Source organism: Phacochoerus africanus, chromosome 2, assembly GCF_016906955.1.
Source record: "Phacochoerus africanus isolate WHEZ1 chromosome 2, ROS_Pafr_v1, whole genome shotgun sequence".
Lineage (NCBI taxonomy): Eukaryota > Metazoa > Chordata > Mammalia > Artiodactyla > Suidae > Phacochoerus > Phacochoerus africanus.
The window spans coordinates 259,015,298-259,032,296 of NC_062545.1; the positions used below are offsets into that span (position 1 = coordinate 259,015,298).

At 46.6% G+C, this 16,999-nt stretch overlaps 2 protein-coding genes across 8 annotated transcripts in view; one reads left to right on the top strand and one right to left on the bottom strand.

Annotated features, from left to right (window-relative positions):
* ASTN2 (astrotactin 2) overlaps positions 1 to 16,999 on the bottom strand; it is a 912,080-nt gene that overhangs the window by 226,169 nt on the left and 668,912 nt on the right. The window lies entirely within an intron of this gene.
* Positions 2,391 to 15,055, top strand: TRIM32 (tripartite motif containing 32). 5 transcript variants are annotated; one of them, XM_047768268.1, is made up of 2 exons: positions 2,391 to 2,447; positions 11,985 to 15,055. In XM_047768268.1, the coding sequence occupies exon 2, from the start codon at positions 12,064 to 12,066 to the stop codon at positions 14,020 to 14,022; it is 1,959 nt and encodes a 652-aa protein (XP_047624224.1). In that variant the 5' UTR covers positions 2,391 to 2,447; positions 11,985 to 12,063; the 3' UTR covers positions 14,023 to 15,055. The 5 variants fall into 5 exon arrangements, with proteins under 5 accessions (XP_047624224.1, XP_047624225.1, XP_047624223.1 ...); XM_047768269.1 differs by having other exon boundaries at positions 11,988 to 15,055; XM_047768267.1 differs by lacking the exon at positions 2,391 to 2,447 and adding an exon at positions 2,623 to 2,725 and having other exon boundaries at positions 11,988 to 15,055.

Genomic DNA, 16,999 nt, shown 5'->3' on the forward strand with positions numbered 1-16,999 from the left:
TCACACCCTTGGCATATGGAGGTCCCAGGCTAGGGGTCAAATCGGAGCTGTAGCTGCTGGCCTACACCACAGCCACAGCAATGCAGGATCCAAGCTGCATCTTTGACCTACACTACAGCTCAGGGCAATGCCAGATCCTTAACCCACTGATGGAGGCCAGTGATTGAAACTGTGTCCTCATGGATGCTAGTCAGATTCCTTTCCACTGAGCCACGACGGGAACTCTCTGTTATTGCTTTTTAAAAACATGATTTGACCATATCCCCAGGCTGTCAGGAGTACTATTCGTTCCTGTCTATGACAGGGGAAAGGTCAGTACAAAAATATGAGTCCTGAATTGAGATTTGGGGCTTGGAGTTTTGGTTTTCATCAGACAGGGTGATAATTCCCCACCTAGTCTATGGAGGGTGTATAAGTGAGGCCTTGAGGCTGGGAAGAAACGGTTTGACACTAGCTCCCCCATCTTCCCTGGCTGCAACACAGTGGCTGGTAGAAGCACACTAGGCTTCCGTCCAGAGAACTTTCTTGTCATTCTGGTTGCACTAAGTATCCACCACAGCAGAAACCCAAGGTAGAGGACAATCCCTCCTTTTTGCTGGCAGTGCTGCTCAGAACAACTCATCTGAGTATCTACGCCTTAACAGGATCATGCTCTGTGGTCGTGACAGGCATGACTTGCCCCATTTTCCTTGAATTCTTAAGCATCCTCTCTCCTCTTTTTTTGAGGCTTTAAAACAAAACTTCCTCAATACAAAGAGGAAGATAGCTGGTGTAGTTTTGGGATGGTGGTTTGGAGCATGTGGTAGGTCTGACTGGCCTGGGTTTGTGCCCCAGCCCTGCCACTTCCCAGAAGGTGACTCTAGGCAAACCATTTAATCTTGCTGAGCTTCAGCTGCTTCCTTTGTAAGATAAAACTACTGATGCCTACTTGAATCCTGGTTGAGAAGATTAATTGTGACATAGGGCAATAACTATGGAGTGCCTGGTATATTGTCAGTGTTCAAAAAATGGTCCAAATTCACTTGATTGACCTCACTGAATCATTTTGCAGCTGGAATAACTCTAGGTCAGACGGGGATGTGATTTGCCTAAGGTCGAATTTCTGAGTCTGACTCACTTACTCAGCAACTTCTCTGCTGGGCACAGTGCTAACAGATATGAAAATGAACAGGCACTGTCCTTCAAGGAGTTCACAGCCCACTAGAGAGGATCGTAGGGAAGTGGGTAATTAAAAGCCAAACCTGGTATGCGATTTGTGAGAAATCACCATGTCACAGGTCCTGGTACTCGCTGAGCACGCAGTGAGCATACCCTTAATTAAATGCAAACCACTATATATTAACAATCTCAGTTAATCCTTAGAGCAAATCTGATCTCCACTTAGAAAGAAAGAAATGGGCAGAGAGAGTAAACACAGTTAAGAGGCTGGGTTCTCAAAATCAGTCCAGTCTGGGCTTTATACTTATGAACAAGTGGCTCTGTTATTTAGCTACCCAGATATCAGCTGCTTACCTCATAGGGTTTCGATGAAGATTAAGTGAACTATGCCTGTGAAGTGTGAAGCTCAGCCAGACACTAAGTGCTCAAAGATGTTGGTTCTGTGGGGTTTTTTTTGTTGTTGTTGTTTTATCATTGTGAAAGGGTCAGGCTACGTACCCAGGATTTCAAATCCAAGCCCATACTCTCCTAAGCTTTACTGTATGGCTGGCTCCAAACGCCGCCAAGCCCATAGGCTAGACTCTCTCTCTCCTGCAAGGATTCTACCCTTTCCTGGCTCCCCGAAAGCCTGATCTGGGTAGTTTCAAATTCAGGGACAGGGGCTCAGCGTGTTCCCCTATCTACCTCTGCTGTGGGCCTCCCAGCTGAGTAGGTGTAAGAATCCTTCACGAGATCAATCTGTTCATCATATAAACTTAACTTTAGGCTTTGGTGTGTCACCAGGCAAACTATGGGCCCCGAAGCACTACCTTTCTAAGCGTGTTTGGTTCTGTGCTTGCCCCACAGTGAAAGCTGGATTCTCTCCTTGGCCCATTTATCCGACGGTAAAGCTGAGGTTCAGAGAGGCCACTGGCTGAGGACCACTCCTGGAGGCCACGTTCTAGCGTACAGGTTGGAGTCAAACATGAGTTCTGGTTTAGCTACCGACTCGCTGCGTGAGCTTGGGTGGGCCTCCTTCGCCTCATTTCCTCTAACCTTACCATGGGGACAGAAATCAGAATTTCTAAAGCACTGAATCCTGACCCGAAGAATCGCCGCGACCAGCGGCTGGGCCGCGAGCTCTGCCCGCCAGCCTACAAACCCCAGCCAGGCTCAGGGGGCGGGGCGTAGTGACGGACAGGCGGCTTTGCGAATTGGCGCCCGCTAAGGCGTGCGCGTCCGCGCGTGCGCAGAGGACGGCGGGCGGGTGGGCTGGCAGCGGTGGACGCGTCGGAGCCGCGGCCGGTCAGGTAGGGGGCGGGATGGAGGGTGGGGGACGCGGGATCGTGGCCGGAGTCGCTGGCAGCGGCTGAGCGGCTGGGCGGGAGCTGTGCGGGCGGCCGGTTCGAGGCATAACGGCAGGGTCTGGGGACCGGATCAGAGGGGCAGGACCGGGGTGGGGGTGGGGCCGTGAGGGACAGGCTCAGAAGGGTTTCGAGGGGGCTGAGGAGCTCGGAAGAGGTGCCGCCGGGGCGGAGAGCTAGAAGCTCTGAGAAGATTCACGGTGCAGCATCTTGGGAGGTATGAGGTAATGTGGGGCCCTGAGAGACGGGTGCAGCGGCATCTGGAAGATGGGAGGGGATCTCAAGGCCCTGGAGGGATCTGAGGTGCAGAATCTCGGAAATATGGAGGGATTGGGGAGCCCTGATGAGACTTGAGGTGCAGAATCCCAGGAGATTTGAGAGAATCCAGGGGCTTTAGGCTTTGGGGGGAAAGATCTGAGATCAGAGGAAGCAGGGACCAGGACTAACCTAATTGCTTGGGAGGAAGCGTTTTCCCAAGTGGAATTTGGTCTGAATTCTTGCGGGAGATCAGTGGGAAGCTGTGTCTCATCTCGTTAGAAAAAGAAGAGGCCTGGCTAAGCTTTGAAGTGACACATGACAGGGGTGGGTAAAGGAAGAAGGAGCATGGATTAAAGGCAGGGGCAGGGTCCTGATGGAATGCAGGGGAGGGGGGCTGAGATTGAGGGAGTGCACAGATCCGATGTGTGGGATGGGGGTGTTAAGGTGTGATGCAGGGCTGAAGACCACAGAGACTTGGAAACAGGTCACAGAGATTTGGGCACATGAGTGAGGAGTTGCGGGGGGGTGCCATATAGAGCCCAGAAGGCTGGGATTCTGTGTTGAGTTGGTGATGGGGTTAGGAAAGGCTGAAAGGCAGGGTGGAGATGTACCAATCGGACCTTAGAACAAAGAGACTGACTAGGGTTGTGGATTGGTGTTGGGCTGCTAAAGGCATTTTCCTGAAGTCTCTGCATGGGAAGCACAGGGACTGGGGACCCAAGGACCTAGAAGTAATGTATGACACTGTATATGAGTATATGAAGTTTAGCAGAGTTCAGGCATTTGGCAGTAAAGTCCTAAGTCTGAGGTCAGGGCTCCTGAAGGAGCCTGGCTTTCCCTGTGAGGGGGGGACTCTCCCTCACTTACTAACCGCGGATCCCTTATTGTGAGGCTGCCATGGCTCTTCCACTAACTTCACTCTGAACCCTGAACCTGCGGAAAGTGGGAGGCCTGGGAGAAGAGAGTGGTCAAGGGGATCATAAAACAGGAGACTATTCCAGGTCATGCCCAAGCACCCCTTTGCCTGTCCCTCCAAGCTGTGGTGACAGCTAGTCTGTGAGACCTCCAGGAGATGGCTGGAACATGTTCTCAGGTCTTATTGTCCTTATCAGTGATATAAGTAGATTGAATTAATCCTACATAAGCTCCATTACAGGGGCTCTGTGAATGAGGTGTTTGGACCAGGAGAGTAACCAAAAAAGGGGAACTCAGATGTATTGAACATTTAGTCCTGTGCCAAGTTCTCAAGAAATGGTTCCTAACTGGCAGCATTTTTGTCCCCCAGAGGGCATTAGTCAGTGTATGGAGGCCTTTTTGGTTGGCACACTTGGGGTGTTGGGTACTGCTGGCCTCCAGTAGGTGGACATCAGGGATGCTATTGAACATATTAAGGTGTGCTAGACAGCCCCCCATAACAAAGAAGTATCCTGCCCAAAATGTCAGTAGTGCCAAAGTTGAGCAGCTCTGCCCTAGAGTCAGATATCCTGGCCTCAGATCTTGGTGCACACGTACTCTCTCTCTCTCTCTCTGTGTCTTGATTTAGTTATTTAACTTCCCTGTGCTTGGCTCTTCATCTGTAATATGAGATTAATAGCAGGACCTATATCAGATTATTGTGAAGTAAATCAGAGTGCTTAGTGTCTGGTGCATAGTAAGTGCTCAAATTTCAGTAATTTAAAAATTTTGCATCTCCTTTCTTAATCAGTTTTCGTAGCCACCCTACTAAGTAGGCTCCACTATATCCAGTTTTACACTTAAGGAAAGTAAGGCTTAGAAAGTGACTTGTCTAATGCTCCATAGCTAGACATGGCAAAGCTACACTCATATTCAGATCTCTGTAACCCTGTATATTGCCTCTTTCCTGCTTTTTCCTTGCTGGGGCCTGCTTAGTCTTAACTATCTCTATCTCAGCCCATTCCCCTCTAATGAAAGGATTCTCCAGTGAGTATCACTGAATATCAAATTGAACTCTAAGGGGAATAAATCTGATTCGGTAGGGAGTAGCCCTGAACTGTGTTCTCGATTTGCTCTTAGACCAGGGTCAGTGGGTAGATAAGGAGAGGGGTTTGAAGTTAGCAGGCAGGCTGAGGTGCACTAGAGCATGAGGTATGAAGGCCACTGGCTTGAAAGAAACACTTCATAGCAGGGACTGAGGTTGAAGGCATCCATACTCTGGAAAGTAACTCCTGTTCTGAATGATCTCTAATGAAACTTGGGACAGACTAACAGCATTTGCTCTGTCAACTCCAGGACTAGCTACAGCATTGCTGAGACCAGTTTAGAAACATAGTAGGACTGCATGAGAAGGCCAGAGATTTAGCTGGAATATCTACACACATACCTAAGGAAATGAGCAATAGAAATTCAATCTGTTTGGGAATCACAGACTTGAAGTCCAAAATCCTTCTTCTGCAGCTGAGTTATTAGGTGATCTTGGACAAGTACTTGCCCTTACCAGCCTCGATCTTATTGAAAACTTGAATAGCTACCATTTATTGAGTACTTATTATGTGCCTTATCTCCGTTAATCTTGCCAGTGACCCTGACAACAGTCTAGGTGCTGTTACACATTTTACAGATGAGAAAACAAATAGGTTAAATGATTTACCCAAGGCTCCATAGCACATGGCAAAGCAGGGATGTGAGCCCAGATCTGACTTGTAAATTACATTATTTTTAGTAGAAAGACGTTGCCTATACTTGAGAGCCCATATACCCATGTCAGAAGAGTGCAGTGGTTGGCAGTCAAGAGTTTACAAGGTCCTTGAAGTGGGTGATGTCCACGCACACTGATGCGCTGCCTCTCTGACACTATCTCCTTTAGGTCCTTCTGGTAGAACAATCAAATTTTAAGATCATTCGCAGGTGCCTTTACCAGCCTCTCAGCCAGAGTGCCTAGAGCTAGTAGGAGCCAATTCAGTTAGGGAACTGTAATACGTCTTTTGAGTGGGTGTGCTTTTATGGCTGGGAGTTGACATTCCTGCATTTGAATCTCATTTCTACTACTTAGCAGCTTTGAGACCTTGGTCAGGTTCCTCTTCTCTGAGCCTGGCTTCCTTATTTATAAAGAGGAATAACATACTTCACATAGGTATTATGAGAATAAGAGATAATACATAAAGGTGCCTGGAATTCAGTAAATGGTAGTTTAATTATGAGAGGAAGGTGATGATGGAAGGGGACTGAATGTTGCTTTGACAAATTTCTGTGAACCTGAGCACCCCCCAGCAGTCTGTCCCAAATTCCCATCCTCTCTTGCGCCTTTCCCAGGACCTGCTTCCTGATCCTTTAATCAGAATCCCATGATTAAATGAACATGTGTTGTATGCAGAGAAATGAACTGAGAGTTGAGTGGGTCGAGATGAGTTAGAGGTCCCCTGAGAAGCTGTTGATTTTCCCTTTGTCCTATATTCTTTGAGTCACACTGGCAGCATCACACATGTGTGTGGAAGACGCAAGGGGTCCTTTCTCGGTCCTGCGGTTTGGGAGGAAGACATGTTTTTCCAGCAAACTGGATTATGGATTTAACCTATCTTCTACATGTTTTAGCTAAAGTTTTCTCTCCCACAGATATGCCCTTCTGAGTTGTTTTGTGAGTCCCAGACTGGTACAGCTTTGGGGTCATGCCTGCGTTTCCTCATAAGCCCCTACTTATGGAGTTTATCTTAGCAGTTCCCAGGGACCTTAAATGCCCCGAGTAATCAAATGTTCAGAACCCACTCCCATCCAGAGAACTAGGTGAGTGTCAGATGAGGACCTCACTGACTTTCTTAAAATCAGTCCTGCTAGCCACTCCCAGAGAGTGACCATTAGTGGCAGGGAGATGGTTATGCCTTTGATTAACATTCTATTCAAATGCTGGAGGGATAAATAAAGTTGAGAAAGCTGTCATGAAAAGAAATGTGATAAGCCTTGCAAGAGAAACCCAGTCAAACCAGGGGAGTGTATCAGTACTAGGATGGGCCCTGTGAAAGGTAATGCAGGTACTGTTTTTACATGTTTTCTAGTTTTTACCTGAAGAGCTCTGTTCTGTCTGCTTTTGCTCAGAATTATATCTGCAGTGTTTTTTGGGGGCGGGACTCATAGTAGGTGTTCAGTCACTAAAGATTTGTTGTTTAATTAATTGCTTAAAGTCTTCCAGTTTTGCCCAAAGCCTAAGCTCCCCAAGGGGCTAACAGAGGTAAAGGGATGGAGACATCTAGAGAACTTATCCCATGATGGGGATTCGAGCACTGGGTGGAGTCTGAAACCTTAGGTCATCTGTAATCCTTTGGTTCTGAGGTCAGGGAAAATAGTCTCCAGGGAATGTTCAAAATTTTAATTTTTGAAATGTACTGTCTGATATCTTGGGTACTGTCTGCCTCTTGAAAAGTGCCTGTTCATTCTTTGCCATTGGTCCCTCCACCACCACAGCTGCTGCTCCTGCTACAACTAAAAACTATTTTTTATTGAATAGTTAATTATATGTCTCACTTGGCATTTTCTGGATAAGAGATGTTGTGAATTCATTTGCCTATAAGTTTCTAACATGGATATCTAGTGTCCTCAGTCAAATTCCTTCAAAGCTGACCGGTTCTTTTATTAATCTTTATGTGCTGTTCTATGCCATGAAAGGAAAGATTCCTCATCCTTTCAAAATGCAGTTTGTAAACTGAGTGCTTTGTTAATACTAGTACTAGTTGTTATATTATTAATACTGTTCCCACTTGTTACCAGAAATACCATACATAGCAATTTTTCATTGCATATCTACCAGTTTCCAGGCTAAGCACTTTTTTTTGTTTGTTTTTTGGCTGCACCTGCAGCATGTGGAAGTTCCTGGGCCAGGGACTGAACCTGTGCCACAGCAGCAACCTGGTGCTGGATCCTTAACTTGCTCTGCCACAAGAGAACTCTTCCAGGCTAAGCACTTCATAGGCATTATGCCCAGTTATCATTATAACCTTTTTATAAAGTAATAAAACAGGTTTAGTGAGGTTAAAATAACTTGCCTACTGTCCCACAACATGTAAATGACATGCTGATTTGATGCCAGCTCTGATTTCAATGTATGTGGGTTTTTTGGGTTTTGTTTTTGTTCTCTTACTCTTGTTATTTTTATCATGGACTGGGGAAAGCCTGGTGGTGCCAGAAGCAGCTAGATCAGACTAGGGTATAACTATAGAATTTTCCTGAGTCTTAGGGTAGCTGGAGAAAACACAGCTTACCGGGTGGATTTTCATCTGGAGCTGAATCACAGCAGGGCTAGTATCAGTATGGGGCGCAGAGGCCTAAGCGTGAGATCAAAGGAATTAGGCGGGAGTAAACTAAGGTGAGTTGAAGTGAGGGGTCAAGAGTTGACAATGCAAAGTACACAACAGGAAATACATGCAAGGTATCAGGAAGGCAGCCAAAATTGTAAACAACATGTGGGGGGTTCATTCTGATTGTTTTTAACTGGCAGAAAATGGGCAGCTAACTTAAAGACTTGGGATAGTAAGACAGTTCCTTTCACACATCTGTCTTTTCAGGGAAACTGAGCTCAAACTGACTTCCCATCTGAATCTTTCTTCATATTAACAAGTAATGACCAGCTGTATCTTTCTGGAAGAGAGGGGCTGTATCTGCCTGTCACATAGCTGCTTATCAGGCTAGGCTTCTGATGAAAGAAGTGCTCCCAGGTCGTGGAAATAGGAGACACAGTTCAGGCTTTTTCCAGGTCTATGGCTAACTCCGTGCCTGATGCTTTAGCGATGGGAACTCATGTTTCCTGGCAAAGCATGACAGCTTTAGGACAGGAATCCTTGACATTCTCTTCTGCCAAAGGGAGCCTAGTGAAGCTACAGACAGCTGAGATTATTTGGGGAATAGATGTGGGCATAGTATATTCATTTTTTTTAAAGTGGATGGCTTAAACAGGGAGGCAGGAAGCTTTTTAATTGTAGGAGGTGGTATGATATTCCAGAAAACTGGGAAAGAATTTGCTGGTAATTTTACAAGTTGGCAGACTTGTTGAATTATCTGATGTGCAGTGCCAGTTCTGGGAGGAACAGATGTCCCTCGCACTGTAAGGTAACATGCTCTGGAACCAAATTCCAAACGTTGCCCTCAGTCTGTTGTCCCAGATGATGGAAGAGAGAACTGAAGCTCTTGGTTTGGAACTGGAGGAGGTTTGTGTGGATCCTGAGTGGGGGTTTCTAACAGTATTTCTATACCATTGCACCCAGACCCATGACATTGAAGAAGTCAGCATTCACAGCTTCTAGGTTCATGATAGGTGGTAATGTGTTATTTTGTTGAGGTATGGATTTGAGTCATAATAGGTTGTAGGGATGGCATGTGGGAGTGGGTCACTCAACTAATAAATCAACCTAACCTACTCTGTGGCAGCTAAATTACATTGTTATTATTCTTTCTTAATTATGGAGAAAATTCTGTGCTATAAGGCAGCATTTCCCAGAGTATGGTCTAGAGAACAATATCAATGTGTTATACGATAGTTTAAAAAAAAAGTCTTGAAGTAATATTGAGTTAAAAAAGCTAAAGATATCCGTACTGTACGGTTCCACTATGTTTGCATCATGTGGGCTTGAGCCAGTTTTTCTGAGCTTTAGCTTCTTCATCTTTGAAATAGGGTCATAAAAAACAGTACCTACATCATAGGGTCACTATGAAGGTTAAATGAGATTAGGTACGTGGAGCATCTAGCATGCTATCCAGCACATAGTAGGCACCAGATGTGTACTCTTTCCCTTCTAGTTGCAAGGAGTGAGATTGACTCAAGGCACATTGTGCAAGTCTGCTACAGAATGTTTATCAGACTGTGAGGCAAGGCAAACTATGGGGAAACTCTGCAATATGTATCTCTGAACTGACGCCCCTTCTTCTATGTGGGTGGAGAAAGAATTGATGACATTTGCAGAGCTTTTCTCAGCTTGCTGCATTGTCCTTAAAACCCAAGCTAACTTGCCCTCCTCCTCCTTATCCTGGATGGTTGACCATCTGCAGATCACGAGCCTGTGCAGGTGCAGCTATAGGATTTGCACGTAGGAAGTGCTGAATTTATCCATGTGCCTCACCTTGCTAGGTCCACCCTTTCTAATTTGGGGATAGACTTTGACATTGACATAAGGCAGCAGGGCACTGAGATCTCTGTGGTTCTACTTCATGAGCATACGTGGATCAAGGAGGAGGGAGAATTCATGGCATGGACTGCTTGTAGGAGGGAGTGTTTCAGGCCCAAAATATACTCTCCTAATAAGGCACTGCCATTTTTCAAATCATCTGGGCTTGAGTCTTTGGCTTTCTTAGCTCCACCACTTCCCCACCCTAATCCACTCAGCTGACAGATCTTGGTGATTGTACTTATGGAATACTGCCCAAATGCATCTTGTTTCCATTTCCACCACCTGCTCCCTAGTTTAGGCTCCCCATAACCTCCACCAGGCAGTTTTGCAGTATCTTCCAAACTAGTTTCTCTGCCCTTTTCCCCCATTCCACTTAATCATTTTAGTTCCCTGCTCCAAAACATGCTTTGCTTCTCAGTGCTCATCAGAATGAAGTTCCCAGGTCTCACTTTGGCTCTGATGACATAATCATTCCCCATTTTCCCTTTCCAAACCAGTTATTCTAATCCCCCTGTATTCTTCCACGTGTTTTTTTTTTTTGCTTTTTTTAGGGCCTCATACATGGCATATGGAAGTTGCTAGGCTAAGGGTCGAATCCGAGCTACAGCCGCTGGCCTACACCACAGCCACAACCATGCCAGATCCGAGCTGCTTTTGCGACCTATACCACAGCTCACAGCAACAACACTCCATCCTTAATGCCCTGAGCGGGGCCAGGGATTGAACCCGCATCCTCATGGATATTAGTTGGGTTCATTACTGCTGAGCCACAACAGGAACTCCTCTCCTACAATTTTAACCTAAGGATGAGAGGAAAGAGAACTAAATTTTATTTAACACTTCTTGGTGTTAAGCTAAATCAGAATTTTATACACTACATATATGATCTCATTTAATCCTTGCATTAGCCTCTAATGGTGGTATTCTCATTTTACAGAAGAGGAAACTCACTCAGAGAGTTTCTTTCTAATACACTGAAGTTCTTGTCCTTTCCCTTGCTTTTCAGCCTTTGTTAAGACTGCCCTTTTGCCTGGTAGCCTTTTCTCCCCATTTCCACATATCTGTGCATCTATCCAGGACCCTATCAAATGCCATCCCCCTCACAAAATCCTGTTTCCCTCCAACTAGAGTGACTGTCTCTTCACCTCTGTCAGACTTAGTCTATAACCTGTTTATGATATTACTTTCTGTCTTGACTGTTATTTACCTACATGTCTTGTTTTCTTTCCTAAAGTTTGAACATTTGAAGGGCAGGATTTGTGTCCTGAGAAACCTTATTATCAATCTCGTACAGTACATGATACTTAGATAGATAGGTTGGTAGGTGAGTAAATAGGAGGACAGATGAAAGAGAAATACATGTGATTTTCTACCTAATGTTTTGCTGATCACCTAAAGCTAAACATCATTAATTTTCTGTTTCTGTATTTGATTCCTAGGACCCCAAATATGACATGATAGACTCTATGTAACACAATAAAATAAAAACCTCCATGCTTTTGTTCACACAGTGATCTTTGCTTAAAATGCTTTTATCCCTCATTGCCTTGTGCTTTTAAGACATCTCAGGAGTGTGTTTCTCGGAAGCCTTCTCTAGTTCCTCTGGGCAGAATCTGTTACTCCATTCACTGCGTTCCTGCAGAACCTTGTATATAATCCTTTCCTGAACTTATTTTTTCTGTGCTTTTCTCCTAATATAAAGTATGAGTTGTAGACTTTAAAAAAAAAAAAAGATCACTAACATTTATGAAGCATACTGCTTTCCAAGTGCTATACTAAGTGCATCATATTATTTAATCCTTCCCTAAAACATATAAAGTAGACATCATTATTATTTAAACTTTATAGGTGAGTGATGGGGCAGCTGAGTTTGGGGAAGTTTAATTTACTTCCATTAAGGTCACATAACTAGTATTAGAGACTCTAGAACCTGAAGTCTCACCCACTCATGCAGCACTTAGTTTCCCCTTGTAGCACCATCAGCTAACACGGAGTGGATTTGAATAAATGCTTATTAAATAAGTCAGCGACTGAATGAGTGATGGGAGCCATTCTCTACACGTTTCTTGAGTGCGTTAACTCATGGAGGCGGGGAATAATGGCTTTTTTTTCTCTTTAGCAGGACTTGGCCCTCTGGAGCATGTACACTAGGCTGTTCAGTCCTGGGCTGTGCTAGCAGCCCCTTCACAGGAAGAGCAATGGCTGCAGCCGCAGCCTCTCACCTGAACCTGGATGCCCTCCGGGAAGTGCTGGAATGCCCCATCTGCATGGAGTCCTTCACAGAGGAGCAGCTGCGGCCCAAGCTCCTGCACTGTGGCCATACCATCTGCCGCCAGTGCCTGGAGAAGCTACTGGCCAGCAGCATCAACGGCGTGCGCTGTCCCTTTTGCAGTAAGATTACCCGCATAACCAGCCTGAGCCAGCTGACGGACAACCTGACCGTGCTGAAGATCATTGACACGGCTGGGCTCAGCGAGGCCGTGGGGCTGCTCATGTGCCGGGCCTGCGGGCGGCGGCTGCCCCGGCAGTTCTGCCGGAGCTGCGGTGTGGTGTTATGTGAGCCCTGCCGGGAGGCGGACCACCAGCCTCCCGGCCACTGCACGCTCCCTGTCAAAGAGGCCGCCGAGGAGCGGCGCCGGGACTTTGGAGAGAAGTTGGCCCGTCTACGGGAGCTCATGGGGGAGCTGCAGCGGCGGAAGGTGGCCTTGGAAGGTGTCTCCAAGGACCTGCAGGCACGGTATAAAGCCGTTCTCCAGGAGTACGGGCACGAGGAGCGCCGGGTCCAGGAGGAGCTGGCTCGCTCTCGGAAGTTCTTCACAGGCTCTTTGGCTGAGGTTGAAAAGTCCAACAGTCAAGTGGTGGAGGAGCAGAGTTACCTGCTCAACATCGCAGAGGTGCAGGCTGTGTCCCGCTGTGACTACTTCCTGGCCAAGATCAAGCAGGCGGATGTGGCGCTCCTGGAAGAGACGGCGGACGAGGAGGAGCCCGAGCTCACCGCCAGCCTGCCCCACGAGCTGACCCTGCAGGACGTGGAGCTCCTCAAGGTCGGCCACGTGGGCCCCCTCCAAATCGGGCAGGCGGTTAAGAAGCCCCGGACAGTCAACATGGAAGACTCCTGGGCCATGGAGGCTGCGGCTTCTGCTGCCTCTACTTCTGTGACATTTAGAGAGATGGACATGAGCCCCGAGGAAGTTGCCAGCCCGAGGGCCTCGCCTGCTAAGCAGCGGGGAGCCGAGACAGCCGCCAGCATCCAGCAGTGCCTCTTTCTCAAGAAGATGGGGGCCAAAGGTAGCACTCCAGGCATGTTCAACCTTCCGGTCAGCCTCTACGTGACCGGTCAAGGCGAGGTGCTGGTCGCTGACCGAGGCAACTACCGTATACAAGTCTTTACCCGCAAAGGCTTCTTGAAGGAGATCCGCCGCAGCCCCAGCGGCATCGATAGCTTTGTGCTGAGCTTCCTTGGGGCTGATCTGCCCAATCTCACTCCTCTCTCAGTGGCCATGAACTGCCACGGGCTGATCGGTGTGACTGACAGCTATGACAACTCCCTCAAGGTGTACACCTTGGATGGCCACTGCGTGGCCTGTCACAGGAGCCAGTTGAGCAAGCCCTGGGGCATCACAGCCCTTCCATCCGGCCAGTTCGTGGTAACTGATGTGGAGGGTGGAAAGCTCTGGTGCTTCACTGTTGACCGAGGAGCAGGGGTGGTCAAGTACAGCTGCCTGTGCAGTGCCGTTCGGCCCAAGTTTGTGACCTGCGACACCGAGGGCACCGTCTACTTCACCCAGGGCTTGGGCCTTAATCTGGAGAATCGGCAGAATGAGCACCACCTGGAGGGCGGCTTCTCCATTGGCTCCGTGGGCCCCGACGGGCAGCTGGGTCGCCAGATCAGCCACTTCTTCTCAGAGAACGAGGATTTCCGCTGTATCGCCGGCATGTGTGTGGATGCGCGTGGGGATCTCATCGTGGCTGACAGCAGTCGCAAGGAGATTCTCCACTTCCCCAAGGGGGGTGGCTATAGTGTCCTTATCCGAGAGGGGCTCACCTGTCCAGTGGGCATCGCCCTCACTCCTAAGGGGCAGCTGCTGGTCTTGGACTGTTGGGATCACTGCATCAAGATTTACAGCTACCATCTGAGAAGATATTCTACCCCTTAGGGGGCTGAGTGATAGCAGTTTCTTGTGCTCCTCAGCCATCTTCCCTTCCCTTACTCCTTGGTTGTTGGTGGTACTGTAGAGTAGACTTGGCCTGTGTCCTGATTCCAGCTGGCTAGTCCTAGAAGTTTAGAAGCTGTGTCTCTTTTAGTGTGTTTGTTTGTTTTAATTTGCATTATCTCCTCCCTAAGTTTAGAGCTTTAACAGATGCACTGCCCTAAATAGGACACGATATGAGGTTAGCCAATGTTTGAGTAGAAGCTAGACACTTCCAGGGCTTCAGTAGCCTTTTGCCCCTGTATTTGAAATTTGCCCTTGTATTGAATCCTTGTTGATTTTTCTATCTTTTGGCTTTGACCACTCTGGTCCATTATTTCCTCCCTTATTGATATACACTCCATCTGTGACTTTCTCTTCAGCTCTGCTGCATTTAGCATGCATGCTCCAGTGGGACCTGCTGCACCTTTCAGTGACACTTCAGACATCCTATCCCTGTGGCATGATGTCTCGGGTCAGAGCACCTTTCACTTAGTGCCACCAAGGGAGACATACAGTCCCTCTGGGAAGCAGGGCCTCTCAGCTCGGGGAGGGGGGGGGTCTATGCTATCTTGGATTGGTCTCCAGTTGTGGCAGTGACAGAGGACGGATTGACCCTTGTCGGCTGGTATTGAAGGCCTTAGCCTGGAAATTGCTAGCCTTTCAAAGGAGCATATGGATTGGAATTAGGCCAAAGCATAGGAAGATGGGAATAAACAGAAATAAATGCTTTTATAGTCAGAAGACACTATTGGGTAGTCTCTAGAGCTCATTGTTTTTCATACTACCTCTCTCCACTGACCTGTGCTAAGAGCTGTCTGTGGAATTGTACAACACAGGCTGGGGCCAACACAGTGCAGAGGGGGACACATCTCATTTTCATCATTAAAACTGTGGGGTCCTTATTCTGTATTTTCCTCAAGTGAGTGCATCATATTTGGTTTGGGGATTTATTTCCATTCCTCTATCAAGCATTAAATGATTGATAACTGTTTCTTCATCACTGGTGTTCGTGTCTTTTCATTAAATATGGGATTTGGGAGGTGGGGGTGGTATCTGCTGCTTTGTTTCCACACCTGACACTCCATCCTTTGAGGATGGTAAGAATCTACCTAGGTCACCATTCAGCCAAAAGTACCATTATGTCAAGTTAATCCAGATCCTACTCCCACATAACCTGTGTATGGAATCAGCCCCCAAGGTCTGCAGTCACCAGCACCCTGTTTTAAACTCAGCCTTCGCCTGCTTTATCCTTATAATTACAGTTCAAAAGAGGAAGGAATTTGTGGTTTCAGGAAGACCTGAAGTGGGTGAGGGAATTTGTGACAAGGTTCCTTAGGCTTTGGTGTTTAACAAGCAACATATCTTGCTTTTTGGGTGCAGGGCTGATGACAAGCCAAAGAACTATTACCTGGCTTTTACAGAGCAGATTCTACTAAGCCAAGCTTCTCAAAACTGCTTTTTGGTGGTGGTGGTGCTTTTTTGGCTTCTGTTGTGATAGCTGACAAAGCATAGGAAAGAAGCTAATTAAAATGATGTCAAACTAGTTTGTCTTGTGCTTTTCACCTGGAGAAAAGCCCCACGTTCTGATTATGAAATTGCATCCGATTTTCAAAGACTGTATAATTGAGAGGAAATTGATCCAATTAAGAATGCATCGCAAATTGACTCCACCAGTTATTAGATCCACTTTATCTGTTGTAGCACCTGGCAGCAGGAGATCTATCTTTGCTGTCAGAGGGGGACTTGCTGAGGCAGTAATGGTGTTTGAGGCCTTTGGCACAGGGTTTGCAGCGGAGAAATGGTGCTGTGGGCTGGCTTAATATAAACAATGCCAGGACTCCTAACTGCCTGTGCTTTTGGAAGGAAGTGCTGTCGCTGTTGGCATTCGGCACTTAGACCTAACCCATCTCCAAACCGCACTCAGGCCTTGGTCCTCAAGTGTAGCAGGTATCTGTTGGCTCAGAATGGAAATAAATGTGGTCTGAACGTTTTTGTTCCCTTGATGTGAATAGGTTGTGCTTAGTACAGTCAATTTTCAATTATCTACCATATTGACAACATTGCAGCGTGTAGCCCCAGGAAACTAATTTGCTCAATTACAGCACTTTTTTTTTTTTTGGTATTTTTTTAGTTGTTTTCTCTTTTTAAGTGGCAATACCATTATTCACATAAAGTCTTACATGCAAGACTTTAAAATAGATCAAAAAGCAGCTGCTCTGGCTGAAGCAGGCTTGTGGGCCTGGAAAACAGGCTTTATCCCCTCGCCTAACCTATATGCAATTGCAAAATTCATGAATCTACGGAACACTTTCTAAAAACCACTAACCTACAGCATTGCTTATCTTCCAGTTCCAGCTTATTACAAGTGGCCATGGGCAAGTCCTTTAACCCTTCCTCTCCTGGAAAATGATGGCAATAAGCCCTGCCTCCAGGATGGGTATCCTGGACAGATGTTAAGATACCCAGTATTTTGGCACACCCAATAAATGATAGCCATCATCTTCTTTTATGGAGTTGTTCAACAGAGTGGGTTAGACTGTCCAGCCACTCCAATTAGAACCTTCTCTCTTTCCTCTTTTACAGGTTCTCAGGCTAGCCATAAGTCTCCAAATAAATCTGGTTATCTGTTCCTTTTTACTGTCACTACCTATTTCATGTTTCTATTATTGTATAAATTACTGTATGGCAATTATTTGCCCATATAGTTGAGTTTTATTGAGGGTTAGCGTTAATCTCTAGCTAAAAGTGCATACACGGTGCCTAATGTAGAGTATGTCCGCAGTCATCCAGTTGGCTGTTACTTACATGACTTGATGGTGATGGGCCTTCTAGTAACCTGAGTCTTCCTAACACAACACCCTTCCATTGGATAAAACATATTCTCATAGAAGCTCTTTTATAAAGTATAAAAAACTAAAGGCAGACAAATGACTTAGAGGTT